This window comes from Chanodichthys erythropterus, chromosome 9 (assembly GCF_024489055.1).
Source record: "Chanodichthys erythropterus isolate Z2021 chromosome 9, ASM2448905v1, whole genome shotgun sequence".
In the NCBI taxonomy this organism is placed as follows: Eukaryota; Metazoa; Chordata; class Actinopteri; order Cypriniformes; family Xenocyprididae; genus Chanodichthys; species Chanodichthys erythropterus.
In genome coordinates, this window is record NC_090229.1 from 33469984 (window position 1) to 33492900 (window position 22917).

At 36.4% G+C, this 22917-nt stretch overlaps 2 protein-coding genes across 4 annotated transcripts; one reads left to right on the forward strand and one right to left on the reverse strand.

Annotated features, from left to right (window-relative positions):
* The first annotated feature begins 605 nt into the window (after positions 1-605).
* On the forward strand, positions 606-15427 carry LOC137026635 (syntaphilin). 2 transcript variants are annotated; one of them, XM_067394034.1, is made up of 5 exons: positions 606-710; positions 7917-8019; positions 8218-8346; positions 10663-10812; positions 13556-15427. In XM_067394034.1, the coding sequence occupies exons 2-5, from the start codon at positions 7976-7978 to the stop codon at positions 14853-14855; spliced, it is 1623 nt and encodes a 540-aa protein (XP_067250135.1). In that variant the 5' UTR covers positions 606-710; positions 7917-7975; the 3' UTR covers positions 14856-15427. The 2 variants fall into 2 exon arrangements, with proteins under 2 accessions (XP_067250135.1, XP_067250136.1); XM_067394035.1 differs by lacking the exon at positions 606-710 and having other exon boundaries at positions 8218-8425.
* Positions 15428-19464: 4037 nt separating this feature from the next.
* Positions 19465-21727, reverse strand: fkbp1aa (FKBP prolyl isomerase 1Aa). 2 transcript variants are annotated; one of them, XM_067394037.1, is made up of 5 exons: positions 21590-21727; positions 21340-21387; positions 20532-20644; positions 20118-20267; positions 19465-19818 (listed from the first exon to the last, which is right to left on the reverse strand). In XM_067394037.1, exons 1-4 carry the CDS (start codon positions 21624-21626, stop codon positions 20139-20141), a joined length of 327 nt encoding a protein of 108 aa, XP_067250138.1. In that variant the 5' UTR covers positions 21627-21727; the 3' UTR covers positions 19465-19818; positions 20118-20138. The 2 variants fall into 2 exon arrangements, with proteins under 2 accessions (XP_067250138.1, XP_067250137.1); XM_067394036.1 differs by having other exon boundaries at positions 20093-20267; positions 21590-21722.
* Positions 21728-22917: the final 1190 nt, after the last annotated feature.

Consider the following 22917-nt stretch of genomic DNA (forward strand, 5'->3'; position numbering starts at 1 on the left):
AATAAAATTGAGATCCCCCCCTAATTCCCCAATAATCTTACTATGTGAGCCATAAATGCCTTGTGTATCAAAAAATAAAAAACAGGCATAAACAAACTTTTGTTTTTAGAATTTATTTTGGTAAGTATTTTGTCTAAAGGCTCTATAAACTGTTTATAAAAATATTTAGATTTTACAGTATGTCTTGTTTTGATATGTTGGTATTTTAAACTTTACCCAGCAAAATCAGTGGTACAAGCATTTGCCATAGACTCCCATTGAGGTAAATTTAATAATGAAGAGTAATTACATTCTAGGGGAAGCTGCTGTCTTAAAGCAATCGCCACTGTTAACGCTTCAAAGGTTCAAAGCCACTATAAAAAGAGACACGTGTTTATAATTTGTAGTGTAACTGTACAAAAAACTTTGAAGTCCAGATCGGAAGATACCCTCATTCTCTGCATCTCTGATTCTATAATAAACCGGCCCCTTTTTAAACATCCCTTCTCTGTGCCTTTAAGAAACGCCGTCGCAGCGTCACGCAAATGCGTCGTTTCTGCTTTCGCAGGTCTCGTGCGCGCTCTCATCAGCAGCATCCATCCATCATCAATCGACCCGGGCGAAATGACGCGGCGCGCTTTACTGGCCCGCGCGCAGGGCACAGCCAACAGCATCCATGAACAAACTTCACTGGGATACTGCAAAGCATCGTCGACGGAAAAGCAGAGGATGTAAGTGACGTTCAACCCGGTCTTCTCTTCCGTGTCAATAATTCTCTCGACTTGCAGATGTTCCATAAACTCGACTGTAATGTTATGACAGAAGCTTCATGTTCATCATCATAATGACTTGTTTATCATAAGTGCGTTTCTCGGCATGAGATAGTTTAGACTAAGCGTGTTATATAATGTAGTTTATGCCCACCGAAACCAACGACGCACTGTTGCTGCGTTTCAGTCTCAGACAGACGAGTAGTATTGTGCTGATATACTGTTACGTAAGACAGCTTGTGCCCTTTACTTTAGGGACGATTTACCTGCAACATATGGAGGGTGGTGACGTCATGCCCCGCTCCCATCATGGGTCCTGAAACCTTGGGATTTTAATTAAAAAATACAAAGAAAAGAAACCTTGGGATTTCAAGGTGTTTTTTTTTTAAACAAAAATATTTAAATATTTGCTTGTGTTATGCATTTCTGATTATTATTATATTTAGAATAATCTAGTCCTATTTGGCTATGGGCGTAGAGTCTCTGTGACCTGTAGCTGTCAGATATTGTTCAGAGGCAAGTGTTGTTGAATGTGTAGTAATGTCAAATGAAAGTAAAATAAGCCCTAAAAACACTGGATGGAGCTTCAAAACTTGACTGACAGCATTAAAATAATACCGTGATCAAACAGAAAGACGGGACAGTTGTTTAAAATGTATTTTAGCTGAGTGTTTTTTTTTGTGTGTGTGTCATCTTGGGCATTATTTACAAGGACTTTTGGATTTGATGTTGATTTGGCGTAAATGTTTAAATTGAAAATTTATTTCAATAAATTCAGTTAAAGTATATGACATTTAATTTTACATTTATTATTTTAATTAAGACACTTTAATCCAAAGTGGCATAAATGATTAATCTTAAAGGGTTAGTTCACTCAAAAATGAAAATTCTGTCATTTATTACTCACCCTCATGTTGTTCCACACCCATAAGACCTTCGTTCATCTTCAGAACACAAATTAAGATATTTTTTTATGAAATCCGAGAGGTATCTGACAGCAATTTCAGGGCTCAACGCTAAGGATTTTTTTTCTACTGGCCCAGTTGGGCCAGTGGTTCAAATTATTACTTGCCCTGCCAAAATTTTCAGTGGCCCCACAACAAAAAAATAATTAAAGTAAAAGACAAGAAAATGGGCCTATAAATCATTGTCTTTGTTACATTTAACCTCAATAAATAGGGTTATTATGACACCAAAAGCTACTAGATTAACTTAAATCTTGTTAAACAAATAAACATTTGTAATAAATAAAATATTAACAAATAATCAAATTACGAGTAATAACAACAAACAATGAAATAAATGTTGCTTTTCAAGTTTTTCATGTAGGTTTAAACAGGAGATTTTCAGGTACAGAAATTGTAATCTAATGTATAACTATAGAATAGATTAAACTTTATTAAAGTTAATCAGTCAAGAGCAGTTACAGATTACAAAAAAAACCTACAAAAAACTACAAAAAGTTTTTAATGTTGAAAATGTAAAACATTAAATACTGTTATGTGAAATTATAAAGAAAAATTAAGACACTTTAAATGTGAAATTAAACGCTCCAGTAGGTGGCAGCGAATCACTGTTAATGAGCGAATCAGATTCAACCGATTCATTCAATGCTCAGCGATGCAAAACAATTCTATGGACTTTGGAACTATTTTCATTGACGAAATAGACGATTTGGTGTCTTAAATGTAAGTCACTTTATATTAAGTTCATTTGTAATCATGCTAATATTTGGAGAAAAACTGTGCTCTTTGTGTAATATTGGTTAACTATTTTAAATTATATAAATATGAAATGGGGCATTTTTGCCCCTTATTTTGAATTCTGGGGGCATTATAAAGGCATTTTCTAAATTTTCATTTATCAGAAAATTAAATTTTCTAAATTTTTCTAAATCACACAGTGTGCACTCTTAAAACGCACGCGCATTAGACTACGTCACGTAGTGTATGCCTGCACTCTGGTGTGTTTTTGTTTGTTCTTTGTAAAGGGAGGGACATACTCGATAATTTCAGATTGTTAAATCCACAATTAAGATATCACAGAAGATATATAACGCACACCCTACAGCACTGGCCCGATCGGGCAAGTGACCGTTCCGTCTACAGTCCCGAGCGTCGTTCATCGGGCAGTCATTATTGTCGAGCCCTGAATTTAACCACCACTTTCAAGGTCCAGAAAGGTACTAAAGATGAGAATATTTTTTGTGCACAAAAACAAAACAAAAATAAATTTATTCAACAATATCTTCTCTTCTGTGGAGAAATCATTCGCATATGTTGTTTATGTTCAGCGCTTCTGTGTTCTACGTCAGAACGGTGACTCACTATTGGCTGACGCTGTTCACGTGAACAGCACGACGCAAGTGTGTGATGCTGACTCAAGAGCCGGCCCATAATGAGTCAGCATTCTGACAGAACATGAAGCGCTGAACTTAAACAACATTTTGGGTGAACTAAACCTTTATGGAGGCAGTAAAAAAGTGTCAGACATTCAGAATACTACAAGATAGAACATTGAGGGATTAAGAAATAGTGAAAGTATAGAAGATTTTTTGATTTGTTTTCAGCTGGATGCAGTTAAAGGATTAGTTCACTTTAAAATGAAAATTAGCCCAAGCTTTACTCACCCTCAAGTCATCCTAGGTGTATATGACTTTCTTCTTTATGATGAACACAATCAGAGAAATATTAATAAATATCCTGACGCATCCGAGCTTTATAATGGCAGTGAACGGGATCAACAAGTATGAGCTGAAGAAAGTGCTTCCATCCACATCCATCCATCATAAACGTACTCCACACGGCTCCGGGGGTTAATAAAGGCCTTCTGAAGTGAAGCGATGTGTTTGTATTAAAAAAAAATCCTCATATTTAACAAGTTATGAAGTAAAATATCTAGCTTCCTCCAGACCGCCTTCTGTATTCAACGTACGAAGAAAGTGTAAACTGGTGTCTCGTCAGTTATGCTTTTCCCGTAAGTTGAATAGGCATAGGACATAGCGTACACATTCAACAACACTTGCCTCTGAACAATATCTGACAGCTACAGGTCACAGAGACTCTACGCCCATAGCCAAATAGGAATAGATTATTCTAAATATAATAATAATCAAAAATGCATAACACAAGCAAATATTTAAATATTTTTGTTTAAAAAAACCCACCTTGAAATCCCAAGGATTAGTTTTATACTTTCTTCATAAGTTGAATACAGAAGGTGGTCTGGTGGAAGATAGATATTTTACTTCGTAACTTGTTAAATATGGATATTTTTCTCAAACAAATGCATCGCTTCGCTTCAGAAGGCTTCAGAGCCGTGTGGAGTATTTCCATGTTTAAATGAAAAAACTGTAAATTGTATTATAGGCTACATTTAGATTAATTTTGCAGACCGCTGAATCCAAAATTACAAATGACGAATGCTGCAAAATAAAGTTCCAAGATTATTCAAAGAACTGCAGGCAAGAACAGAAATGAGAGTGAGCAACAGGAAGTAGTTTGAAGAGGTTTGTTTAAAGATGTATCTTGAAAGTTGCAATTAGACTTGTGCCGATATTCGGTAATGCGATAAATCGCGATAATGAATATGCACGATATTGTAATCGTTGGCACTTCAGAATACCGTAAATAATAATTTATTACCAATTATTAATTTTTTATAAGGCAATTAAGAATACTTTACCCATCAATCGTATAAAATGCACAACACCGCTGTATTCTGCGTCAAAAGGACTTGCGCTCAGATGTAAACAATCCCAAAGTGCACGAGAAGCACATGGCGGAACCAGTGAAGGAGACGAGCTGAATGAAAGTGCGCGTTCACTCTCTGACAGCAGAGGGCGCTGATGGAACAGCAGCGTGCAGCGGTTACCACGGAAACCGTGCAAAGTAACTGCGCTAGTGAAGTTTTTAAAATGCTTCAAACAGCCATTCATTTTTTGTAATCTCAGTGTTGTTCATCACAGCACCAAATACTGAATACTTACAAAAGACTTATAAAAATGTTTAGGTTTGAAAATATATATCCTTTTATTTTAATCTGGACTACAACATGCCCCAATGATTAGAAATGTTCTGATTATTTGTTATTGTTCAGTAAAACTTTGAAAACATACAGCTTCATTAGTTAACATGTTAATTCATTATCACTAAACTGACAATAAAAATACTTATAAAATATTAATTATTATTAATTAATGTTAATTTCTTAGTTACCATTTAATAACATTACTAAAATCAAAAGAACTTATTTAATGGACCTGAGATGAAACTAACAATGATCATTTGTGTTTCTAAACTAACATTAACAAAAAATAACACTTTCTGTAACAAATATAGCTATTGCTAAATCTTAGTTAATGCATTAAACAGAGTAAAGTGTTATCTGTTGGTCTTTATAGCCTTCTTTTGCATTTTAATCTGTTTGAAAATTTCAGTCAGAGTTGTTTTTGTTTGATTACAAAAAGAGTTCTTAAAACTGTTAAACTATGACAAAAATGGTTTTGCAACTTATTTTAATACCGTGATAATACCGTATACCGTGATAAAAGCTTCATCAATTAATTGCAACATGAAAATTTGATACCGTCACAAGCCTAGTTGCAATGGATTTGACTGTTCAGATCGGCTTTGGCACACATGGATTCCTTGTCCCCAGATATTGTATCTGTGATAACTGTAGTGCAGACCTTCACTCTAAAAAATGAGTTGTTTTAACCCATGTTTGGGTCAAATATGGACAAACCCAATTGTTGGATTAAGAATGTATTAAACAATTTAAACCAAAAGTTGGGTTTTTCCCATATTTGCCCCCTGAGTGTTCTGTCCTGAACTGAACCCTGTTGTCTGTCAGATGTTCTCAGAGGCCAAATATACAGCCATATCTTACACACTCTGCTTATTCATTGTGAAAGGGTTTTTTTTTTTTTTTTTTTTTTTGCTGATGACAGTGCAGACTTCTCAGTGAATCAGAACTGGGTCATGCTATAAAAATCACAATTTATGTGCAGAATCAGTCCAATCCAAACATATAGCAACTGCTTTCAAAGGGGCCACTACTATCGACACCTTTACGGATGATTGAGAAGATTCTTGGACAGTTGGGATTAAATATTCTTAAATATTTTATTTACTTTTACTAAAATGCATGAACATAATCTAGAAGCACATGAATCTCATAGTTCACACTAGCAGCCAATGTTACGTCAGTCAAACCCACACACACACACGTCACTCATGTCACCATATCAGGCACCCGAGAGACAATTCACATTTCTGTGAGTGTGTGAAAAGCTCAGTGCAAAGTGTGAAAGAATCCGTCAGCTGTGTGTGTGTGTGTGTGTGTGTGTGTGCCTTTGTCTAGTTCATTTTGTGTATTGTTCTGAATGTTTGGTTTACATAAGCATTTATTGTCTTGTGAGTCATGTGACATCCAGAATGAAATGCTCTCTGTTGGATTCTGTTCAGCATCTTGGGAATCTAATATTGTCTGGCATGTGTCTTTGTGGATTTGGTACTGTAGTGGGACACAAGGTTACAGAGTCTCCTATTAAACACTTGTCAAGTCAAGTCAAGTCAAATTTATTTATATAGCGCTTTTACAATTGGTAATTGTTTCAAAGCAGCTTTACATATTAGAAGCACAGAAAAAAGGGAAGTGGTTAAAAATAAACTGTACAAACAAGCCTGGTAATATGTAACATATACAAGATGGTGCTACATTAAGCCAATGTCGGCTGACTTCCAGGGGTGGAAAAAACCCCTAGGAGAAAAACCCAGCGTGCTAGCACTGGGAAAAAAGTCCTAGGAGGGAAAAAACCCCTTGGAAGATATATATAATATATGTAAATGTATATGGAGATCAAAATCTGAATTATACATTTTTATTATAGAGATTAAAAATAGATTATATATAAATATATGTAAGCGGATACGGGGATTAAAAATCTGAATTATAGATGCAGCCAGAATTGGATCTTTAGGCCCATTGTCTCCTGGGCTACGTTGTAGTCAAAGTAGTACGTTGTAGTTTGAAGTCAGAATTGTCAGGGTGATACTGTCCTGATATCATAATGAATGAAAAAGCCTCATTAAAACAACAAAGTTCTTGATATGAAAACTTTACTTTCACTTTACAAAACTTTCATTATACAATTTTAGTTCAAAAGTGTCGGTAGAAATTAGAATTATAATGTTACAAATATTTATATTTCAAATAAATTCTGTTCTTTTGAACTTTCTGTTTGAGAATCCTAAAAAAAGTATATATTTTTCCACAAAAATATGAAACAGAACAACTGTTTTCAACGTTGATAATAATACTATTTGAGCAACAAATCAACATATTAGAATGATTTCTGAAGGTTCATGTGATCTTGAAGCCTTGAAAATGTATTAAAATAGAAATTTTAAACTGTAATAATATTTACTGTACTTTTGATCAAATAAATTAGCCATGGTGAGTATAAGACACTTCTTTCAAAAACATTTATAAATCTTCCTGACCCCGAACTTTTGAACGATAGGGTTGTGTATACATTTAAAGTCGGCATGAAACAGAATAGTCAATAGTCTTTTCTTCCCTATTGTGATGAGTGAAACAACTGAACTTGATTTTGCGGCACTTGATTTTGTCCTTCTGGAATTGATTGTATGCTTGTGGTTTGCTATTGGTGGATCTCATGTGAGTGACAGGTTGTCCCGCCCTCATGCCAGTAAACACATTCATCAGAGAAGAAAAGTGATGTCGCTGCAGAAGGGAAGTTATTTTGATTAAAGATTAAGAGGGCACATGAATAAAAAAATTATGTGCACTAATAAATCATTTATAAATAATACAATATTGCATTAAAAAGAAATCCAATTCTGATTTCATTGTGACTTTAAACAAATCAAGGCTTTTTCATATTTGAAAAACTATTTTCTGTTCAGAATCAGAATCATGTGGTGCAGCCCACATTAAGAAACATGCATTCAAAAAACATAAATCAGGAAATGATATCATAGAGAGGAGGCCCTCATGTGTGTCAAGGTCAGTAAGTCTTTTAAAATATAATCTGAAGCTTTTGTATTCCATTAAAATGGTTCCTGTCCAAGAGACCAGCATCCTGTCTTATCTGTTTGGTACTGATTATATTTCATATTCTGCGGCGTATGTGTGTTTTAGAGACATCTGTCGTGAGGAATCCTTGTAATTGTGCCTTTACAAGGTGTCAGTCCTTACCCATGTCCCTCCCAGCGAACCGAAGGCCATCTGCTGGTTCCCGCAGGTAATGCTACCTGCCTTCTTAAACATACATAATCAGACACTTTGATAGTGTTACAATTATTATGATGTGATATATTCATTCAGCACCAGTAGTGTGAATTCCTTTAGAACACATACAGTGTAAAAAGTTTGAGTTTCACTGTGACAGCATGTTTGATATGGACGTCAGAGCTCATCTGTCACTGTGTGTGTGTCATAGAAGGTCTGCTGCCCCAAGCAGCACTCGACACTCGCATGGGGACTCGACTGTCCGTAGCAGTTACTCAACAGCATCCTGCAAGTGCACAGAGAGCAATACTGTACCACGCTCCAACCCAGCCACACCACGGTGAGCGACACACACTCAGAGGCAGATTAGATTCGTCTTCCATCAGGGTCGTGTTCCAGATTTTGTATGGTGGCAAAAGGTACAGTACAAAAATAGAATTAATGGAACAGACATGACTCTAGATTCGTTTATAAGTCTAGTTACTAGTTAAATTCAAAAGGTCTGAAATACTGATGTGATTGTGCGTACTGGAATAGCTCACACAAAAATAAAAAAAGAGTCTTATTTACTCCCCCTCATATCACTCAAACCTGTTTTACTTTCTCTGTAGAACACAAAAGGAGATATTTTGTAGAATGTACAAGCTGCTCTTTTCTATATGAATGTGAATGGGGACTGGGGCTATCATGCTCCAAAAAAGGACAAAAAAGCACCATAAAAGTAGTTCATACTACTCGCATCCTTCCTCTGTATATCGTGATTGACTCACAATGTATTTTTAACTTTATAGGGTTAGTTCACCCAAAAAAATTTTGTCATCAATTACTCACTCTCGTGTCGTTCCAAACCCGTAAGACCTTCGTTCATCTTCAGAACACAAATTAAGGTATTTTTCATGAAATCCGAGAGGTTTTTTATCTCCTATGCTGTTTACATTGTATAAACAGTGCCGACCAATAATGAGTCGGCTTTCTGACGTAGAACCTGTAAGCGCTGCACTGTGTCTTCAACATAAACAGCATAGGAGAATGACAGGGGAGAAACAAATTTGTTGAATAAAGTCATTATTTTTGTTTTGTTTTTGCGCACAAAAAGTATTCTCCTCACCTCATAACATTAAAGGATTAGTCCACTTTCAAATTAAAATTTCCTGATAATTTATTCACCCCAATGTCATCCAAGATGTCCATGTCTTTCTTTCTTTAGTCGAAAAGAAATTAAGGTTTTTAATAAGAAAAAATTCCAGAATTTTCTCCTTATAGTGGACTTCAATGGACTCCAAACGGTTGAAGGTCAAAATTACAGTTTCATTGCAGCTTCAAAGGGCTCTAAACGATACCAGACGAGGAATAAGGGTCTTATCTAGCGAAACTATATGTAAAAACAAAAAATATATAAATGTATATGTATATTCTTTATATAAACAAATGTTCACCACCTTTCCGTATTCTTCAAAACGCTTACGCTGTATGTCCTACGCCTTCCCTATTCAACTTACGGAACGAACGCGGCGGCAGTTTCGTTTTTTTTTCCGTAAGTAGAATAGGGAAGGCGTAGGATACAGCATAAGCTTTTCGAAGAACACGGAAAGCGGAAGCACGTACAAGGTGATCATTTGTGTTTATAAAGCATATACAGTTGTATTTTTTTAGAAAATGACAGATCGTTTTGCTAGATAAGACCCTTATTCCTCATCTGGTATCGTTTAAAGCCCTTTGAAGCTGCACTGAAACTGTAATTTTGACCTTCAACCATTTGGAGTCCATTGAAGTCCATTATAAGGAGAATAATCCTGGAATGTTTTCATCAAAAACCTTAATTTCTTTTTGACTGAAGAAAGAAGGACATGGACATCTTGGTTAACATGGGGGTAAGTAAATGATCAGGAAATTTTATTTGAAAGTGGACTAATCCTTTAAGGTTGAACACTGCAGTCCTGTCTTATGGGTGTGGAATGACTTGAGGGTGAGTAATTAATGACAGAAATGTCATTTTTGGGTGAACTAAAGGAAGTTTTTGTAAAATGGTACTGGTGTTGCATGCACGTTGACATCTTCACCATTGCCGTTTGCAAAATGCAACCTGGCAATAAAACTGATTACATATTCAGGGTCAATATATTGTCTTCGGCAATAAAACTGTAGACCGGACAGCTTCTCAAATGTACAACATTAATGTGGAAGTTGCCAGTCACTCACAGATGTAGAGTTATTTTAGCTTGAGTGAATCCCTGATCAAAGTAAAACCAATTTGTTCACTGATGATGCTGAAGGATTGCAGCAAGCTTTTGCTGCCCCTAGTACAGTAAAAAACAACATGCTTTTATGTTTAAAACATGAAAAATGTTGTGATCAAAAGAAATCAACTTTTATGTTGAGATCACAAGAAAAAAAGAAAGAAAAAAGTTTAATGCATGGCCTCTTAGAGCTTCCGTAATTTTCTCTTCAGCATAAATATAGAGATATATAGAATCTGTTGCTTTCTGTGAAAAATCCTTGTTGCATAAATTTACACTGTCTCACACCATTTGCCGAGCCTAATTATTACACTTGGACCTGTTATTTAGTTTCATCTGTACAGTTAATGTGTTAAATATTTAAAAATTCTGAGATTAATCATGATTAAATATTAATTATTCCTTTCTCTCTGACTCAGACGGCAGGCAAAGTATGCAACCTGTAGTGAGAATCACGGCATCCGTCCACCAGCTCCTGAGCAGTATCTCACCCCACTGCAGCAGAAGGAAGTGTGTATTCGTCACTTACGAGCTCGGCTGAAAGAAAATGTGGAGAGGCTTCAGGACCGGTCAGTAGGGCTTCTGTCTGTCGTGTCAGTGGAGTTTTATAGCTTCCTGCCATTCTAACAGTACAAGATCACGTCCTGTTTATCATTCATGCGTGCACACACACACATACAGTATATCTCACAATTCTGACTTTATAACTTGCAATTCTGTCTTTATAACTCACAATTCTGACTTTATAACTTGCAATTCTGTCTTTATAACTCACAATTCTGACTTTATAACTCGCAATTCTGTCTTTATAACTCACAATTCTGACTTTATAACTCGCAATTCTGTCTTTATAACTCACAATTCTGACTTTATAACTCGCAATTCTGTCTTTATAACTCACAATTCTGACTTTATAACTCACAATTCTGACTTTATAACTCACAATTCTGACTTTATAACTTGCAATTCTGACTTTATAACTTGCAATTGCATGTTTATTTATTGTAATTCTGACTTTATTACTTGCAATTTTGAATTTATGTTGCAATTCTTTTATAAGACACAATTTTGAGTTTATATCTCACAATTCGGACTTTATTACTCGCAATTTTGAGTTTATGTTGCAATTCTTTTGTAACGCAATTTTGAGTTTTTATCTCACAATTCTGACTTTATAACTCGCAATTCTGTCTTTATAACTCACAATTCTGACTTTATAACTCGCAATTCTGTCTTTATAACTCACAATTCTGACTTTATAACTCGCAATTCTGTCTTTATAACTCACAATTCTGACTTTATAACTCACAATTCTGACTTTATAACTCACAATTCTGACTTTATAACTTGCAATTCTGACTTTATAACTTGCAATTGCATGTTTATTTATTGTAATTCTGACTTTATTACTTGCAATTTTGAATTTATGTTGCAATTCTTTTATAAGACACAATTTTGAGTTTATATCTCACAATTCGGACTTTATTACTCGCAATTTTGAGTTTATGTTGCAATTCTTTTGTAACGCAATTTTGAGTTTTTATCTCACAATTCTGACTTTATAACTCGCAATTCTGTCTTTATAACTCACAATTCTGACTTTATAACTCGCAATTCTGTCTTTATAACTCACAATTCTGACTTTATAACTTGCAATTCTGTCTTTATAACTCACAATTCTGACTTTATAACTCACAATTCTGACTTTATAACTCACAATTCTGACTTTATAACTTGCAATTCTGACTTTATAACTTGCAATTGCATGTTTATTTATTGTAATTCTGACTTTATTACTTGCAATTTTGAATTTATGTTGCAATTCTTTTATAAGACACAATTTTGAGTTTATATCTCACAATTCGGACTTTATTACTCGCAATTTTGAGTTTATGTTGCAATTCTTTTGTAACGCAATTTTGAGTTTTTATCTCACAATTCTGACTTTATAACACGCAATTTTAAGTTTGTCACAATTCTGACTTTATAACTCGCAATTCTGACTTTATAACTCGCAGTTGCATGTTTATTTCTTGCAATTCTGATTTTATTACTCACAATTTGGAGTTTATATGTCGCAATTCTGATTTTATAACTCGCAATTGCGACTTTATAACTCACAGTTCCGACTTTATAACTCACAATTGCGACTTTATAACTCACAATTCTGTATTTATAACTCGCAATTTTGATTTGATATGTCAAAATTCTGACTATATCTCGCAATTGCGACTTTATAACTTGCAATTCTTACTTTATAACTCGCAATTTAGAGTTTATATGTCGCAATTCTTTTATAACACAATTTTGAGTTTGTCACAATTCTGACTTTATAACACAATTTTGAGTTTATATCTCGCAATTCTGACTTTTATTACTCACAATTTTGAGTTTATATCTCGCAATTCTGACTTTTATTACTCACAATTTTGAGTTTATATGTCGCAATTCTTTTATAACGCAATTTTGAGTTTATATCTCACAATTCTGACTTTCATAACATCCAATTTTAAGTTTATAGGTCACAATTCTGACTTTATAACTCACAATTTTGAGTTTATATCTCACAATTCCGACTTTATAACTCGCAATTGCGACTTATATCACACAATTCTGAGAAAAAGCCGTTTCCATATTTCAATAACAGTTCATGTTAGTATTGTGTATGTACCATCTGTCGTTTCCATAATCCCAAAATTCCGTTTTATTTTCGCTTCGGGTTATTTTGTATATTTTTTTAAATGACTGTGGTGGTTCATACCAACTTAATAACTTTATTAACAAAAACTAGTTTGGGACTGCTACAATGTACGTGTACTTAAAGGATATATATATGGAAATAAAAATATATACTTCACATACACATACATGTAGCAATCCCAAACTAGTTTTTGTTAATACAGTATAGTATATGATATATATATATATATATATATATATATATATATATATATATATATATATATATAGGAATTAGGTCAAATTCCTAAAAAAAAAAAAAAAAAAAAAAAAAATGGGTCTTTACCCAGTGGAAACTTAATGACCATGGCAAAATGTGGGTAGATGGCCAAACCAGTTGAGAACCACTGATGGATTAAGGTTAGGTTTAAGATTAAGTTCAGGGTTAGTACGTTATTACCCAGTTATTGTAATTAATATAATAAATACATAGTATGTTCATGGGGAACAGGACTGTAAAATAATGGACACAAAGTAAGTTTCAAACCAAATGTAGTGCCTACTAAACCGTATGCGATTTCAGACGCAGCATTAGATTTATTTCTATGCCCTTGTTTTTCTGTACCACGGCAGAGACTCTGAGATCGAGGAGTTACGGATGCAGCTGACTCGGATGCAGGAGGACTGGATAGAGGAAGAATGTCATCGCATAGAGGCCCAGCTGGCCCTAAAAAAGGCTCGGAAGGAAATCCAGCAGCTTCAGCAGGCTGTTGAAACAGTTAGGTCCAATCTGGGGGTCCACGAGGCAGATCAACAGGACTGTAAGTCAGAAGGTCTAGGTGTCGGTAGGATAGGCCAACGAATTGGAGCTTCTAGGTCTTGTGGCTGCTCTCCAGCCCACACCATGAGTCGCAGCGCCACCTTCACCAGGCTGAGCAGTGATACGTCACCGGGCGCTACAGATCGCAATGGAAACATACTTTCGGATCGCTACATTCCCGCCAACAGAGGGGCAATGACGTTACCGAGAGGTGACGGACGTACTCATCTACTTCTGGAGGCAGCTTTACTGTCTGAACAAGTCCCTCACGCAACGCTATGCTCCACTTTGTCGCGATCATCCACCTGCGAGAGATTGTGCAGCGGAGAGACGGTGTTGCCCGTTAGCCGATCCTGCCATGCTGTTAACAACAACTGTAGCTGTGGTCCACATGCCTACCTCCCACACCACCATCTGTTTCTGCACCTCCCACAGGAGGAAGCACCACCTCCTCCACCTCCTCCTCCTCCTCCTCCAGCACCCCCTAGTGCATCCGAAGTAAGTGACAGGCCAGGGTACCGCTCACAGGCTTGCAGCCCCACCATAACCTGGATCTCCGAAGAGGGCGGAGGAGAGGAATTGAGCGTCATCACTTCAGCAACTTGCGCACCAGACGTTACTTTAGCTGAACCACAGTTGTTTTCGCCATCCTCGGCCACTACTTCACCTGCTCAGATGTCTTACATCACAGAAACTTTACCTCTAGACAGCACAGTTGAATTTACATCATCAACAGCGACACCAACAGTGTTGACCAAGCCACAGGTTCAGCAACCTTGTCCCAGAGCATCGCCACCTCTTGAGCTGCCACCACAGGAAACAACTGTAGTAAATGTCAATGATGAAGATGGAGTGGGGGAGGATGCAGAATCAGCTCCCCCTCAGAGGAACCACTGGAGCCGCTATTTCCTGATCGACCTCATAGCGGTGGCCGTTCCCGTAGTTCCGACATTGGCCTGGCTTTGCCGAGGGTCACGGAATGAAGGCATGCCCATGTACAACATGGGGTCCCTGTTGCGCGGCTGCTGTGCTGTTGCGCTGCACTCTCTTAGACGGGTTGGCAGTGGCTGTGGTCGCGCCCCCTCGGGAACAGGAAGAGCGACACCTATCTGATAACCCTAGCATTACAATACCATCAAAAAACTTTTAACTGGATCTTGGGCCTCATTTATAAAGCATGCGTACATACAGATTTGATCTTAGAGTGTGTGTACGCTAAAAGCCAAACGTTCATATTTGTAAAAATGGTCTTTGACGTGGAAAAAGTGCTTAGCGCCAAGTCAGGGTCTGAGCAGACGTGCTCACTTTTCCTTGTCAGAGTACTGCAGGTTTTTGGAGATCTAAGCTATTCTTGCAGCTCGCCATTCTAAATGAATCTAAATTTATACAATGACTGGTGATCTTGTATATGTAAATGACATTAATTTGGTGTCGTTTACAAGGCACAGAACTGAAACCATTCAGCTGCCTGCAATTTCAAGATCATTTGCGATTTATAGATTTCACATCTGAAAGAGAGGCGTACGCTCGTTTTCTGTGTGTACGTTCGTTCTATGAATCTCACATACGCAGTGTTGGGGAAAGCTACTTTTAAAAGCAATGCATTTCAATATTGCATTACTCCCTAAAAAAGAAACTAATTGCATTACTTAGTTACTTTTTATGAAAAGTAATGTACTTTTTCTCACCTGGGCTTGCTTGTTTGTTTTTTAATGACAACAAAAAAAGTTCTATTTTTGCTAATGTTAAAGGGATAGTTCACCCAAAAATGAAAATTTGATGTTTATCTGCTTTCCCCCAGGGCATCCAAGATGTAGGTGACTTTGTTTCTTCAGTAGAACACAGAAGATGATTTCAACTCCAACTGCTGCCGTCTGTCAGTCAAATAATGCGAGTGATTGGGAACTTGAACAATAAGAGTCAAAAAAACATGCATGGACAAGTCCAAATTAAACCCTGCGGCTCGTGACGACACATTGATGTCCTAAGACACGAAACGATCAGTTTGTGCGAGAAACCGAACAGTATTTATCACTTCCGCTGTCAGAGCGCGATCAGACCTCACTAAACGAGTGCTGAACGCAGTTGGACATAGTGGTGTTTTAGAGGTAAAAATGATAAATACTGTTCGGTTTCTCACAAAAAAACGATCGTTTCGTGTCTTAGGACATCAATGTGTCGTCACGAGCCACAGGGTTTAATTTGGATTTGTCTGTGCATGTTTTTTCGACTCTTATTGTTCAAGTTCCCATCCACTCACATTATTTGACTGACAGACGGCAGCAGTTGGAGTTGAAATCATCTTCTGTGTTCTACTGAAGAAACAAAGTCACCTACATCTTGGATGCGCTAGGGGTAAGCAGATAAACATCAAATTTTCATTTTTGGATGAACTATCCCTTTAAGGCCGTTTCACGCCAAAACTGAAATGAATAAGACTCAGGCTGAAGGAAAAGCATATTCACATCTGTACAGTAGAGGGCGCAGCTCAAACAAATCTTTCAGCTGTGCTGCCATTCTGAATTGAAGAAAAGGATACAGGAGAAGGAAGTTCAACACTCTTATTTCTAAATCTAATATAAAGCAATTTTTGCTTATTAGTATGGTTGAATTGGACCATTGAAGGTCAGCAGCAAAGATTTGTGTTAATAAAGTGTAATTAAATACATAAAGTATATTTGTGTAATTTAATAGGTTTGCGTAAAATTCTGATTGCATTTCACCTTTTTTATTCATTTTGAGGAATGAAAGTGAGATGAGTTAATGCATGTTCACATTTAGTCTAGAACTACAATAGTAGTGCACACAACACCTCTGTACTTACCATTTTTCTCTTAACATGGTGACAGGAGAGCTGTCAAGCAATAAATGTGAAAACAAAGTAACTTGCATTACTTATTTGAGAAAAAGTATCTCAGGTATTTTGTTCCAAATTGAAAAAGTATTGCGTTACTTTACTAGTTACTTGAAAAAAGTAATCTGATTACGTATCTCAAGTTAATCCGTTAACCCCAACACTGCACGTACGCACATCTGAGTAATGATTGTAAGATCAAATTTAGGACGGTTTCTGTGCAACATTTTATAAATGAGGCCCCTTGTGTGGACTCTTTGTCCTTGATCTCCCAGCAGGTAATATCTTGGAACCAAGGAGGCCTAAATATGTCTTTGGTTCAAATGCTTGTTTGGGACGAAGATCGAGGGAATGTAGCCCTAATTTGCACAGACACAAGTTTCAAGGCTCATTTCCACCATTTGTTTCCCTTTTCCTCTTTTCCACCATTTGTTTCCCTGGTTCTCTTATCTGCTTTATTTCCTCCCTTTCTTGGCTGAAACTCAGCTGGCAGTACACAGTCAAAAGTAGCTGTAAACAGCAATGACCTAACAGTCCAAGCTACACAATTTACAGAAGTTTAGGCCTTTTAAGCACAAATTTTAATTAAATGCCTTAAGAATTATTTTTATTCAGTTCATCCAAGAAAAATTGAACTGCTGAATGAATGACCCTGGTCCGTCACTGTCAGTTTCAGTAAATTTGCAACATTCCCCCTATGGGTTTTTTAGTGATATAACATTTACTCACTGACATTAGGTGTCAGACAAGAATGTGTAAATAATTTGAAATATTCTTATGTAAACTGTTCTATTGCAATTAATTAATTCTGCTCAAGTTTCATGAATGAGGCCCATTCACAGGAAAACTTGTTACTTTAAAGATGCATGTAACTTTAGGTAGGTTACAAAGACATGGGTGCTCATGAAAAGAGGAAATTTAAAGTCCATAGCTCAAACCAATTAGCAGGGCTAGGCTTTCAAATTTTAAACCATTACATATCTGTTGCTAAGCACCCATTGTCAATCCATCTTATTTCATAAAATATTAACACAAGAAGCATCAGGTAACCAGAAACTGTTTGGATCTCTAAAAACTATGCTTCACTCATTACATAGAATTAAAACTTCACATGAAAATGCCTAAATGTGGAGTGTTAAGTGGATCAATATGATGTCATTCTAGTCTTTTCTACTCGTTATGTTTTATCAGTTGCACAACTGTGCTTCTTCATATATGAGCAAAAGGAATTTTGAAAATGCTTTACTGTGCAGTTGCATATTTATGGAATTATTTGAATAGTAGTTCAGCTTGTTTGCTAAAAATGCCAAATTGTATTGATAAAGCAATGGAAGGTGATGGCCTAAGATGACTTTATAAATCTGTTCTTTGGGTGGTAGATTTTCAGTTATTTTTAACTCAGTCTCAGGTGGAACTCAGGTGAATAGTAATAGAGAGGATGCAAAATTAGTCAAAATCATGCCAAAACATTAATTCATTAGAAACACTAAGGTTATAAACATAACAGTAGTTGTGAAGATGTACATTTATTGTCATAAAGACTTGTTTTTAGATTTTTTGATCAAACCCAATGGGTCAGCTATTGCATGCATCCAGATTTCAGATTACTTCATGCATTTGTAAAACAAAGTCTTGTTTATTTGAAGTAAAACAAAAGAACAAAACCAGGCAATCATGGCATTCCAGTAGATTATTGTAAGGGCTTAGAATGCATGTTAGCACAAGAATTCCTAGTAGTTAACTATCAGCAAACTTACAGATTCTGTTTCATGTAGACATTTGAATAACAACTCATGCTGATTTTGAAGAGCAATGTTGCAAAGTATGATTGTGTATTTAGACAGAGCCTGTCCGCACTCAACCCTTATTGTAAATTTTGATTGTTTGGTTCAATTGCACCTTGAAAATAAAAGTGTTTCATTAAAATGACATGGCTTCTGTTGTGCTGATGACTTTTTTTGTTAATTTGCATGGTCCTAGACTGTAGTGATGGGTACTTACGAAACACTGCTTCATGATGCTTCGAAACCTTTACAAATCTTTTGTTTCGAATCAGTGGTTTGGAGTGTGTTTCAAACTGCCAAAGTCAAGTGATTTCAGTAAACAAGGCTTAACTGTTTCGAATCATTTTAAAATTTCAATGGTTCACCCCTGGGGGTGATCTCTGTGAACCCATGAATCATGTGGATTCACTGAGATTCGCCCCTAGCAGTGAACCCTTGAACAAGTGTCTATGTTTTTTTTTTTGCACTTTTAGGCATTTTAATGAGACATTTGTATAATTAAAAGGAACAATAGTAGTTAATAGTCTCTTATTTGCCTGTTTAGCAGAGCCATCCATAAAACAAACCCTGAAAATTGATAACATATTACACAGATATTTACTATTAGATAATTGTATTTGATAGATTATACTTTCAATAAAACACTTGAAATGGGGTTTTAAAAGCCGTTTTAAGCATGTTTGGCCTGAGAGTTGGTTGCATTTACACTTTTGACCGGCGGTGTGTGGCGTTTCGAACGCTTCGAAACAGTGAATCATTTGGCGACAATTGGTTTATTTGATTCAGAGCTTCGAAAAGCTTTTTTTCTCCCATCTCTACTAGACTGTCCTCAAATAAAGCAGAATGCTGTGACCAAACAATTACAGGCAATCAGAACAATTAACAGTTATGTGGAGTGGGATTTAGAGTAGACCAATGAGATTTCACTGTGGGTGGGGCTACCCAGTACAAAATACACAACATCAGAGATAGGGACCAAATGACTGTCAAAATGTCCAGCCATTTATCATCATATGACATGATTATAATGATGCACCTGCAAACACACCATACCAGTTTCCCCAATTAACACATCAGAGACCAGCTTGATCTTTTTATAAACAATTTATTTTCAAGTAGTTTGTTTTATACTTAACCAGATTTCCCCACCAGAGTACTTATTACCAGCTCAGCCAAAACCCTGTTGCTGTGATCACGTTTACAACACAGAAATCAAATATAAAAAGAGAGGAGAGGGGAAAAAAAAAAATAAAATAAAATAAAATTGTGTCTTAGTGAACTTCCAATGATTGAGTATACCAGTGATTATGTCAAGCAGAAAAGAAAAAGTCAACAAAATATACAAATGCAAAACAGAGCTAAGCTAAGTGGTATCGCTATTAACACTACCCCTTTTGAGGATCACATGCATGGAGCAATGTTCCTTAAAAAGGTTGACCTGGAAGAAAACAGAGAGAGGTTTATTAAACAACTGAACCGTGGTCCTCAAAGGCCATAAATACGATTACGAGGGTTTAATCGAAGAGCCTGTTAAATCAACTCTACAGGACAGTTAAGACCGAGACTAGAATAATCTCCTTTAAAGATTATCTCTTAGTTATTAACGCTATCCATGCAACTGGATGAACTATCTACAAGGTGTTTTTTTTATGCATGCTGCATTCATAAAGTGTATTAACAAATTAACTGAATGTGGAAAACTGTGCACATACCCTGAAAGAATGAATAGGGAATAACCTGAGTCCAAACGTGGGGGCTTTATTCCAAGCCAATCAGCTCCACATCAAATACGAGAGTGGCGTTGGGAGGAATGATGCCCGGGTGCCCCTTGCTTCCATAAGCAAAGTCCGGAGTGCAAGTCAGCTTGGCACGCTGCCCAACACTCATCTGTTACAAAGGGGAAAAGGCCAAATTAGGTATAATATGAAACAATAAACGGATATTAAAGAAGTGACATGTCTTGGTTATCAAAACCATAACAGACAGCTTGTGTGCACTTGTCTGAGGAAGCAAAAGAGGAAATCTTCCAATTAGGCACAGACCTACTTTATGAACAGACAGTTCCGAACATCTCAATATGGGTCAGGTAGATTTATATAGCAAATCATATCCATTTTTCCCCAGAGGATTACAGGAAGAATGTGCATTTACCTGGGCTACTCCCTCATCCCAACCACGGATCACTTCCTGTTTGCCAATTTTGAATTTGAAAGGCTTTCCCCTGTCCCGGGAAGAGTCGAACTTGCGTCCATCTGTCAGGGAGCCTGAGAGAAACAGGATTTTTTTTCTTTTTTTTTTTAACACATATGAATCATGCGAAGAAAACATCCGTTAACCAACAAACGTTCAACACCCCAAATCATGATTCATTTGAAATGTATACGTCAGAAAGCCTTTTATGGATGCAATTTATTCACTATAATAATTTGGCTTCATCAAAAGAATCTAATGTCGTTCGAATCGAAATATTGTTAATAATCACGGGCGCGTTTAAATCGAAGCATTATGAGAATCACATGCCCGAGGATTCGAATTACAGCGTTTTTAAACATCACAGCTGCTGAAAATTCGAATTTAAACATTCTGAACATCACAAGCGCGTTAAAAAAAAAAGTTCGAATGTGATGTTAAGACAAATCTTCAAAAACATTTGTCCGGCTGCCCGCTATTTTTCAACACAGCCTATCTCATCATAAATGACGGCAATAAAGCCACTGTATATCCGCAAAACAGGCCACGGTTTCTAAATCGGCGCTGTTAAAGAGTCGCATTTAAGAGATCTGAGTAAAAGGAACCATCAAAACGTGGTAAATATTAAGGCCAATTAAAATATTACACATTTAAAGCCTCGACGAGCTGATCGCGGATGCGAAAGTGTCTATTGTGTCAATGCGGCTAATCAGCTAATGCTGGCTAACACCCTTCAGGGATTCATCAACACGATCACCTATCAACTTACCCACGTAGTGCACGACACAAGTCTGTCCTTTTTTAGGGAAAGTACTTCCTAAAAATCCAAAACAAGAAGAAAAAACGATTAAAAATGCATGTCAAATACTATGGGAAGAGGTTAGTGGTTAGCTAGCAGGCTAACGCCCGTGATGCCAAGAACAGACAGAATAAATCGATTTAAAATTCGGTTCATTTGATATATTTAAGTACTGTGGTTTTTGAATTGTTGATGTGATTCCATGTGTGATGTATTTTACCGTCTCCAGGTGTAATGGTTTCAACCTCGACTCCCATCCTGGCTGCTTGTTTTGACTCCTGAAGCTCTGCACACAAAATGCGCTTCAGTAATTCAGTAATTGAGATTGAGGGCAGAAAACCCCTGTCTGCGCCACACACGAGCATCTAGCGCCCCCAGCGGACAAACACCGAACTGCGCTCTACCTCTGGACGTCCATCAACCTCGCATTGCCATGGAAACCACAGTTGGTAACTGATATTAACATTTAAAGGATTAGTTCACCCAAAAAATGAAAATAATGTCATTTATTACTCACCCTCATGCCGTTCCACACCAGTAAGACCTTCATTCATCTTCAGAACACAAATTAAGATAAAGATATTTTTGATGTGAGGCCTAAGTAGCCAGCAATGATACTTCCTCTCTCAAAATCCATAAAGGTACTAAAAACATATTTGAAACAGATTCGCAAAGTGTTTAGTTTGTTTTTTGGCGCACCAAAAATATTCTCGTTGCTTAATAATATTAATATTGAACCACTGTACTCACATGAACTGATTTAAATATGTTGTTAGTACCTTTATGGATCTTGAGAGAGGAAATGTCATTGCTGTGAATGCAGGCCTCGCTGAGCCATCGGATTTCATCAAAAATATCTTAATTTGTGTTCTGAAGATGAATGAAGGTCTTGTAAGGCTACAGGGATCAAGTGACCGTAAATTTGTCTTTTTTTTCTGCCACTGCACTTTTTGGGATGATCACATATGAACAAAAGTGGTAAATGTGGAAAATATGGTGAAATTATTCTAACATTTAATGGATACAAAATGTAGTTTTGATCGCTAGGCTTTTTTCCACCTACATTTGCACAACTGTAAGATTGGAAATGTATTTTCTTGCCCCTGAAATATATTTTTAAGTATATTATAAGTATATAAAGGTTAAACAAAATATATTTTCAGTTTCAAAAATATATTTCATTGAACTTCACTGTTTACAACATATATTTAAAATATATTTTGGCCAGATGAAATACATTTTTTCCGTATGGGATGAAATCATCAGGAGTACAATATTAATACAACAACAACAATATTAATTTGGTAGTTGTGTTCTGTTCAGAAATAATTTGGGAAAGGCAACAAAATTAAAGAAAAAATGTTTAATTACACAACAGTGCACACAAGAGTGCTGATATTTAATTTTAAAATTTAAATGTTTATCCAACTCCTCCCACGGTTCAAGCCACGCCCAACACACCAGGCCACGCCCGCCTAAAATAACTTTAATCGCCTTTTTCGCTTCATTATCGCCACCTAATGAGAAGAAATACGGATGGTATAGATC